This window comes from Amblyraja radiata, chromosome 24 (genome assembly GCF_010909765.2).
Source record: "Amblyraja radiata isolate CabotCenter1 chromosome 24, sAmbRad1.1.pri, whole genome shotgun sequence".
In the NCBI taxonomy this organism is placed as follows: Eukaryota; Metazoa; Chordata; class Chondrichthyes; order Rajiformes; family Rajidae; genus Amblyraja; species Amblyraja radiata.
In genome coordinates, this window is record NC_045979.1 from 1660861 (window position 1) to 1670824 (window position 9964).

Sequence of the window (9964 nt, forward strand, 5' to 3'; positions counted from 1 at the left end):
CTATGGTATATTTCAACTGTAAGGCATTGGTGAGCCTATGTGGTGTAGTCTAATGTGGTCTCTAGTGCTGTAAGGCAGCAACTCTACCGCTGTGCCACTGCCACCCCATCAAAATGCAGTTAAATTATCACTGATCCTGGATTATTTTTTCTGGAACGCCGGAGGTTGAGGGGAAGCCTGCTGGAAGTTTAAAAGATTATGAAAAGCATAGATAGGATAGATGGTCAGAATCTTTATCAAAGGGTGGAAATGTCAAAGGTATAGGTTTATGGTGAGAGGGTAAAAGTTTCAAGTAAATGTGCGAGGCATGTATTTTTACACAGACGGTGGTGAGTACCTGGAGGTATATTTTTGCGCTGCCAGCGGTGGTTGTGGAGACAGATATGATAGTGGCATTTAAGAGGATTTTAGATGGATATGCAGGGAATGAACGAATATGGATCACGTGCAGGCAGATGAGATTACTGGCATCACGTTCAGCTCAGACATTGTGGGTCGAATGGCCTGTTCCTCTGCTGTACTATATTATCATGTTATAGAGTCATAGAGTGATACAGTGTTGAAACAGGCCCTTCAGCCCAACTTGCCCACACCGACCAACAATGTCCCAGCCACTAGTCCCACCTACCTGCGCTTGGTCCATACCCCTCCAAACCTGTCCTGTCCTTGTACCTTTATCTTATTAAATGGCAGAATTAAGAACCTGCTCCAAAGTGAAAGGCGTAACGTGAGAGGGGAGAGATTTAAGAGGGATCTCAAGAGCAACATTCTCACCCAGAAGGTAGTCTGGATCTAGAATGAGCTGCCAGATGAAGCTGTTCATATTATAATATCTGCGCCCTGTGAAATTGGTCTATTTCTTGAGAGAAGATCTGCAGGAGAACAAGTTCACGGGAGGGATAATTTACCTAAAAGGTGGTAGCATGTTTGAGCTTTTGCACATTGTGAACATTTCTGCTCCTTGTTTGAGGATGAATCTCAGCTACATGTTACTTGTGAACCTCAGTGCCTGGGTTAACATGTGCTCTCCCCACAGTCAGCTGCATCTTGATAGCTTTCGCCATTGGACTCATCTTCGTCCAACGCTCCGGAAACTACTTTGTCACCATGTTTGACGACTACTCTGCCACGCTGCCTCTCACAATTGTGGTGATTTTGGAAAATATCTCTGTGTCTTGGGTTTACGGGACGAAAAAGTGAGTGCCTTCCGATCCTTGGTCTCCACGTCTACCTTTCCGCTGTGAAACGGCTCACATCTACAAAGAGTTTTACATGAGCTCAGCTTGTGTTGGACTATTTCACAGCCACTGGGGTTTATTTGAAGGCCACATTCTGTGGGCTCAGAGATCACAGGGACAGCTAATATCTAAACAGCAAGATGCCATAAGCAGCTTATAGATACTTATAAAATACTTAAGGGGTTGGACAGGCTAGATGCAGGAAGATTGTTCCCGATGTTGGGGAAGTCCAGAACAAGGGGTCACAGTTTAAGGATAAGGGGGAAGTCTTTTAGGACCGAGATGAGGAAAACATTTTTTACACAAAGAGTGGTGAATCTCTGGAATACTCTGCCACAGAAGGTAGTTGGGGCCAGTTCATTGGCTATATTTAAGATGGAGTTAGATGTGGACCTTGTGGCTAAAGGGATCAGGGGGTATGGCGAGAAGGCAGGTACAGGATACTGAGTTGGATGATCAGCCATGATCATATTGAATGGCGGTGCAGGCTCGAAGGGCTGAATGGCCTACTCCTGCACCTATTTTCTATGTTTCTAAGTTTTGAGATAGATTTACAGGCTTAAAGTGAGAAGTGAGAGATGTATGAGGGACCTCAGGGGAAACTTTCTGCAGGAGGGAATTCTATACTATTTTGTGCTTGATGGGGTTTTATTTTGTGTCTGTGCCTATTTGAGTAAAAACACATACAGGGTATGGGTATAGAACAAAAGAGGACAAAATTCCCTCCTACACTTTCTCACTCAGAGTACGGCCTGGATCTAGAATGAGCTGCCAGAGGAAGCTATAGAAATGAATACAATTAAGACTTTGAAAAAGACATTTGGACAAATATTTGGACATGAAGTGTTTAGAGGGATATGGGGCAAATGAAGGCAAATGGAACAATATGTCAAGTTAATCAGCATGGACAAGGTGGGCCGAATGGCCTGTTTCCAGCTCAATGACTGTGTGAATGATAGACTCAAAGTCTTGGAGTAACTCAGCGGGTTGGGCAGCATCTCCGGAGAAAAAGGATGGGCGATATTTCAAACTGAAAGAAGGATCCCAACTCCAAACATCGCCTATTCTTTTTCTCTGGTGATGCTGCCTGACCCGCCGGGATACTCCAACACTTTGGCATAAACCAGCATCTGCAGTTCTTTCTTTCTACATTTTGACTCTAGGAATGACCTCATTAAAGGGCAATCTGTGCCCTGGGTGTCAGGGACACTGTGTTGGTCTTTCGGCATGTATAACGGGTTCTTTAGCATCCAATGGAGAAGACCGGCCATCTCTTGGTTCAACGTCTTGTCTAAAGGACAACACATCTGATGGTGCACCTTCCTAGCACCTCAATACCATGCTTTAACAGTGGGGTTGTTGCTTGTAAATCACCCCCAATAGCACCATTGCCCCTTCATTTGTGCATCACTCCCTGAGAACTGCCTGTCAGATAGAATAATCATCCCACAGTATCACCCCTCCCTCAGTGCACCTCCTCCCAGAGTATCACCCCTCCCTCAGTTTGCCCCCTCACTCAGTTTGGCCCCTCCCTCAGTTTGGCCCCTACCTCAGTGCGGCCCCTCCCATCCTACTCAGAGAGTGTTGCACCCCCTCACTGAAGGTACAACACTGCCTGCCGCTGTGACAGTGAACGCCCCCCTGAGTGTAGCCCTATGTCCCTCCGTTGGACCCTGAATGTGATGATGCTGCGTTCCCATAGCCTCCACAGTCACAGCTGTCAGAGAAGGTGGGTGGTCTATAGGTTGCAGGGACAACAATACAAATGGTGTCCTGATGGGCAGAAACACAAAACTGCAGATGCTGGTTTACAAAAAAAGAGAGTGCTGGAGTATCTCAATATGTCAGGCTGCATCAGTGAAGAACATTGACACCTTCCCTGCTCCCTCAGTACCACGCCTTGACAGTTATTGCTTGTTATTCCCCACAACAGTGCCACTGCCCCCTGGAACTGCCCCTTCAGGTGTGTACCCCTCCCTGTGAACTGCCTGTCCGATAGAATAACCCTCACTCAGTATCGCCCCTCCCTCAGTGTTGCCCCTCCCTCAGTGAGGCCCCTCCCTCAGCGAGGCCCCTCCCTCAGCGAGGCCCCTCCCTCAGCGAGGCCCCTCCCTCAGTGAGGCCCCTTCCTCAGTGAGGCCCCTCCCTCAGTGTGCCCCTCCCTCAGTGAGGCCCCTCCCTCGGTGTGGCCCCTCCCTCAGTGTGGCCCCTCCCTCCGTGTGGCCCCTCTCTCAGTGTGGCCCCTCCCTCAGTGTGGCCCCTCCCTCAGTGTGGCCCCTCAGTGTGGACCCTCCCTCGGTGTGGCCCCTCCCTCAGTGATGCCCCTCCCTCAATGTGACCCCTCCCTCAGCGTGGCCCCTCCCTCCGTGTGGCCCCTCCCACATTGCTGCCCCCTCCCACAGTGATGCTTCCAGTGACATTTCAGGCCGGGACCCTTCATCAGTCTGAAGATGGGTCCCAACTCGAGACGTCACCTATCCATGTTCTCCAGAGAAGCTGCCTGGCCCGCTAGGTTACTCCAGCACTTAGTGTCTTATTTTGTGCGCCAGTTGTATTTGTTTTCTGGGCAGTAGGTTAGTGGCCACATGTAGAGCTCTTTGCCGGACTGCAGGATGTTGTTAACCTCTGCGTATTGCCAGTCATGTGTTGAGCAGGGCAGGGTTGGGAGAGTGGGTCATTGCCGGCATGGGGTGACGATCGATGGGTGCTCCTTTCCAGGTTCATGCAGGAGCTGACAGAGATGCTGGGCTTCACCCCGTACAGATACTACTACTACACCTGGAAGTACATCTCCCCACTGGCCATGGCTATTCTCTTGGTGACCAGCATCATTCAGTTGGGCATCACTCCACCGGGATACAACGCCTGGATAAAGGACACGGTACCGTAACTACTCTTCAAAGACATTTGAACGGGCACAAGGATGGGAAATTTTGGAGGGATATGTGCCAAAAACGGGCAGGTGTGACTAGCATAGATGGGGCATATTGGGCGACATGGGCAAGTTAGGCCAAAGGGCCAGTGTCCCCACTGAATGATTCTATGGGTCTATGACTCGAAGGTAAAAGAATATTTCTACACCAAGATCATTTACCAAGGGTTGGGAGGTGGTGATCACTTTAATGCAACTTGGTATTCCTGCCAGAGTGAAAGGAACGGAAGGGGTAAGGATGATGACATTAAAAGACATTTGGACAGGCACATGAATTGGGAAGGTTTAGAGAGACATGGATCAAATCTAAGCCAATGGGACTAGCTTAGATGGGGCATCTTGGTTGGCATGGACGTGTTGGGCCGAAGGGCCTGTTCCTGTGCTCTGTGACTGTGCCATTGATTTCTAGGGAGCCAGTGAGTAGTTGGGCGTGAGTGGGGGACGGGTTGTGTTTAGGATGGTGAACGGTTCTGGAAGTGTGGGTGAGCAGTGTGTAGAGGATCTGTGAGTATTAGTGAGGGTGGGGCACTCCACTGTGAGGGGCTGTTGGTGATGAAGTCAGTGATGAAGTCAGTGAGTCTCGGCCATCAGTGAGTGCAGAGTGAGGGCAATGCATGTTGGGTGGGGATGGTTAGTATGTTGGGTCTGTGAATATTGGGTTGGAGGTCTGTACAGGAGGTCAGTGAGTGTGTGGGTCAGGACTATCAGGAGTCAAAGAGTGATGATGGTGAGCGATTGCAAGGATTATTGATTGATTAATTGAAAGATACAACATGGAAACAGACCCTTCAGCCCTCCGGGTTCACGCCGACTCATTCTATCTCATCCCACTATCTCATCCACTCCCTACACATGAGGGGAAATTTACAGAGGCCAATTCACCTACAAAGATGCATGTCTTTGAGATGTGGGAGGAAACCGGAGCACCCAGAGGAAACCCACATGTTCATAGGGAGAACATGCAAACTCCACACCGACAACACCCGAGGTCAGTATCGAACCAGGGTCTTTGGTGCTGTGAGGCAGCGCTACCAGCTGTGCCATTGTGCCGCCCTAATATAGTAAGTCCATTGGTAAAGGGGAGTGCAGAGATTGCAAGGGGTCTCTGAGTGGGGATATCAGTGAGCGTAAATGGGCTTTGCCTGGTGCTAGTGAGTGGGTGTAGATACCACAGTTATAAGGGGTGTCCATGAATCAAGGGGGGGCGGCAAGTCAGGGAATAGCCATCTAATTTCGAGGAAAATTTCTATTTGTCAGTGTTAGTATTGTCACTTGGGCAGCATTGTGTTAATGGGTCACAAGGTGCCAGGGTCCAGCAACAAGCCAGGTTATTGAAATAGGAAAGGTTTAGCAAGATATTCCTCTCCATCCTGATATTTAGGGACTCAAAGCATTCTATTCTAGGTGTAGCAATGTTACAACATTTTGAGATTTAAAAAATCAAGTCTGCAATTTATCCCATCAGATAAAGCATAAAAAGAAGTTTAATTTGACACCTAATTCACTTTCATATCTTCAGTATTAAAAACATTATGGCCTTTTACATACTCGGAAATTAGCATCTAGTTCCCTATTGCTTTTCCATTGACTTAACTCAAAAGCTGTGATCGAGGACAGTCAAAAGCCCATAACTTTCTTAAAAATTAAGAGAACTGAAAGAAATGTTCAGTTATTATAGATTGAAGCATTCTGAAACAAATATGAAACAATCTTACTTGGATGACCTGAAATTAAAGCATATAATTAGCTAGTTACCTAATTGTAGCTAATTACAAAATTCAATTACTAGATCTAAACATCTATCCATTTCTTAAGAATAGATTAACATTTTTAAATAGCCTAAGTGTCCAAATAACATTCACACAAGAATTCACAATATAACATGATTTTTAAATCTCATTGTCATGAATTTATAGGCCACATGAAAGGAATTTAATGTTTAATTCCCGTAAATGAATGGCCATTTTAATCATCTTGCGAGTGGGTTTTTGTGGAACACGATCGATTGGAACGTTGCGGTTGCAGTGAATTTGAACCCCATATCGGCAGGAAAAACACTGCCGGTTCATATATTTACATAATCACATTTTCTCCAATGAAATTTTGATTAAAGTCATCCTAAGAAGCAAGTTTATATGTAAAATAAACGACTTACCTTATGTTTTGTCCCCTACGTGAGATCCGTCCTATTGTCAGTGTTGATGGCGTTAGAAGTCACCTTTTTATTTCACTCCAGCGATTAAATTGTTCCGCATTTTTTTTTAAAAAACCTCCGAGAACGCGTCGGAACAATTTTTCAGCTGGCAGCCCGAGAAAATATATCTCAGACAGACAGGAGAAAACGGCATTTTAATCCAGCCCTCCCCCCCCCACCCCCCCCTCAAAGGCGTCAAAGTCACGCACATGGCCAGTGGCAGAACTGCAGCGCCGCTGAAGGTAAGTATTGTAACATACCTACTAGGTGCAGGAGGATGAGGGGTGACCTTATAAAGGTGTATAAAATCATGACAGGAATAGATTAGATAGATGCACAGAGGCGTTTGCCCAGAGCAGGCGAATCGAGGACCAGAGGAGGTTTAAGGTGAAGGGGAAATGATTTTAAAGGAATCTGAGGGGTAACTTTTTCACACAAAGGGTGGCGGGTGTATGGAACAAGCTGCCAGAGGAGGTAGTTGAGGCTGGGACTATCCCAACATTTTAAGAAACAGACAGATACATGGATACATGGATAGGACAGGTTTGGAGGGATATGGGCCAAATGCGGGCAGGTGGGACTAGTGTAGCTGGGACAATGTTGGTCGGTGTGGGTAAGTTCGGTGAAGGGCCTGTTTCCACTCTGTATCACTCTATGATTCTACATGGGCCAAACGTGGGCAATGAGTCCGGTGTAGATGGGCCATCTTGGTCGGCATGGACGAGTTGGGCTGAAGGACCAGTTTCCGTGCTGTAATACTCTTTGACTCTAATGCAATTGTCCATTTGCTGAATGCAAGGGCCAGTGTAATGTGCCGTTATTTCCCCGTGTTCAGGCTACGGAGCAGTTCGTGATCTTCCCAGGCTGGGCCTTGGGCGTGACCATCGCCCTGATTGTGGTGGGAATCCTTCCCATTCCCATCATCTTCATCATCCGCCACTTCCACCTGGTGTCCGACGGCTCCAACACTCTGTCCGTCTCGTACAAGCAAGGCCGGATGATGAAAGACATCTCCAACCTGGATGACCACGACGAGACCAGGTTCATCTTGAGCAAGGTCCCCAGCGAGGCACCATCCCCCATGCCCACTCACCGCTCCTACAATGGACCCGACAGCATCTCGCCAATGGAAATGACTGCAGCCAATGGACGATATGGGGTTGGCTACCTGTCAGCCGGCACTCCTGAGTCTGAACTCTAAGACGGACCGGGAGCAGGGGACTCGACTCGGAATGCATTTGTAATATAGGGTGAAACCGTAAGTGGTGCAACGACTAATCGTCAGTGGTTACTGGGGCAAACAACCCACGGCCAGCAGATCAATTGGACAGTGATCTTCACTGGTAAATAACCAATCCAACAGTGCAAGCTGAGTGGTTGGTGGTAGCGTCTCCAGTCCTGGACCTTCAGCAGTGGATCTGATGCTGAAGCTGTGTCAGTGCGGGCACTGTATGCAACATTGGGAATTGCTTTTAATCAACCTGGCTCTATAACAGCACAGGCATCACATACACCTCCCTAGTCAGCACAGATATAACACTGACATATTAATCCATATATATTTTGTCCATCAGCATAAATAGCACATACACTATGCCTATATAAGCACAGATATGCACATATTCCAGCCCTATAACAATGCAGGCACGTTATATATAAGCACTTATCCACAGCAGATAAGAGCAGAATCCTGTGTCTATCCTCCATCTGCATGAGCAGATTAAATATTTAGTACTTTGTGATTATTGCTGGTGATACAGAGCCACATTCTCTGCCTGCAGCATAATCAGCACAAATGTCAAATAGATTTGAGCACAAGCGCCTTGTCTCCCAGTCCTGATTTAGCACAAATACGTTCATATATTCAACATATCTGAATATAGATGCAGGAAATCTCGCAGTGTATTAAAAGCAAATAATGCATACATATCCTGTATGTCAGTACAGATGCCTGTAGAGTTAATTGTCAATGCAGATGTCTCATGTAATATCGACGTCAGTACAGATGTGCCCCTATACATACTGTGCCAGTACAGATGTTGGATATTGTAACCACATATCAGTGTAGGTGCTGCACACACCATACTTGTGCCAATATGGATATAGCATGTAAAAGCCAAGTATCATATTGGATATTGCCAGCACTAGCCAAGTATTTAATCCATATATTGCATGTTTAAACCTGTACAGATGTTGTACATACTTGCTGTGTATGACAGTATACATGATGCATGATCTAGCCATGTATCAGGATAAATGGTGCATGCACTGGCCATGAAATGTAGGCGTTGCATGAACTAGCCATATGTGTATATAGTTGGTGTTGCATATACTAGCTGTGCAGCACCAGAAATATATGTATGTTATCCGTCAAAGGTTCCAAGTGTCGGATGCATGGATTAGTCCCCGTGTTCCTGTACAGATGTTGCATGTGCAAACCAAGTTACTATTGCTGTTGCATGTACTTGCTTTGTTACACATACTGAATGCAGATGTTGCATTGGCTGTCTCTGTCTGTGTACAGAGGTTGCATGCAGCTGCCCATTCTGCATGGACGTTGTTTACCAGCCTTGTGATAGTACAGATGTTGCATGAGTCGTGTGTCACTACAGATGTTGTTTGTGCCAGCTGCTAAGTCTGTACAGATGTTGCATGCACTGGCCGTATATCAATGCAGATGTTGCATGTTCTAACAGTATTTCAGTACCAATATTGCATGCATTTGCCAAGTGTCAGAAGAGGTGTCGCAAAAACGCCTGCTGCATCTTTACAGCTATTGCATGCACTTGATGTGAGTATAGATGTGAAAGTGACAGCTAGGAATATATATAACATAATGCATGTATTAGCATTAGCTGTGATGTTCCAAGAACCAGCTGTGTTGTTAATGCACATGTGGCACATACTTGCCACTTGTCATTACAGATGTTATATGCACTGTCGCTTCAGTGCTTAGTGCAGATGTGATATGTACTGGCCACATGGGTGTTGTAGGCACTGGCAGCTGGTGGCACAGATGCCACATGTACTGACTGCAGAGACGTTGAATATAGTTTGAGTTGATATTAGCTCCATGGACTAATACCATATCAATGGAGTTACTGACTATCTAGGTCCAGGTTTGTACTAACCCAGGGCTAATGCATTGTAAAGACTGATTAATCCATGCACAAGTAATGTAGCATTTAAGGGAAAGATTCCCCCATCAGATGGATTAACTTCCACAGATCAGGTCCCATTGACCACAAGTCTGCAAACAGAATGTGGACCAAGCACAAATGATAAGAGCACATTGGTATATTGAAACACCAACTGTGGAAAGAGCAGGTCTCTGAAAGCAGATATTCCACACTGAATCCACCTAACATTTTCCATAAACATTGCAGTATTCTAATAATAATAATAATACATTTTATTTATGGGCGCCTTTCAAGAGTCTCAAGGACACCTTACAAAAATTTAGCAGGTAGAGGAAAAACATGTAAGGGGAATGAAATAAATAGTAGAGACATGACTAGTACACAAAGTAAAGACAGAATTCAATACAAAACACAATATGAGGCAATTAATGCACATATGAAAAGGGAGGGGGACGTGGGG

The 9964-nt window shown here is 46.1% G+C and overlaps 1 protein-coding gene across 1 annotated transcript in view; it reads left to right on the forward strand.

The window, feature by feature from the left end:
* The window catches only part of slc6a17 (solute carrier family 6 member 17), a 40505-nt gene extending 30755 nt beyond the window's left edge, over window positions 1-9750 (forward strand). The window contains exons 9-11 of the mRNA XM_033042255.1: window positions 1037-1196; window positions 3957-4119; window positions 7200-9750. Of these exons, the coding sequence (XP_032898146.1) occupies window positions 1037-1196; window positions 3957-4119; window positions 7200-7565 (689 nt within the window). The 3' untranslated portion in view covers window positions 7566-9750. The remainder of the gene's footprint in view (window positions 1-1036; window positions 1197-3956; window positions 4120-7199) is intronic.
* The last annotated feature ends 214 nt before the right edge of the window (window positions 9751-9964 follow it).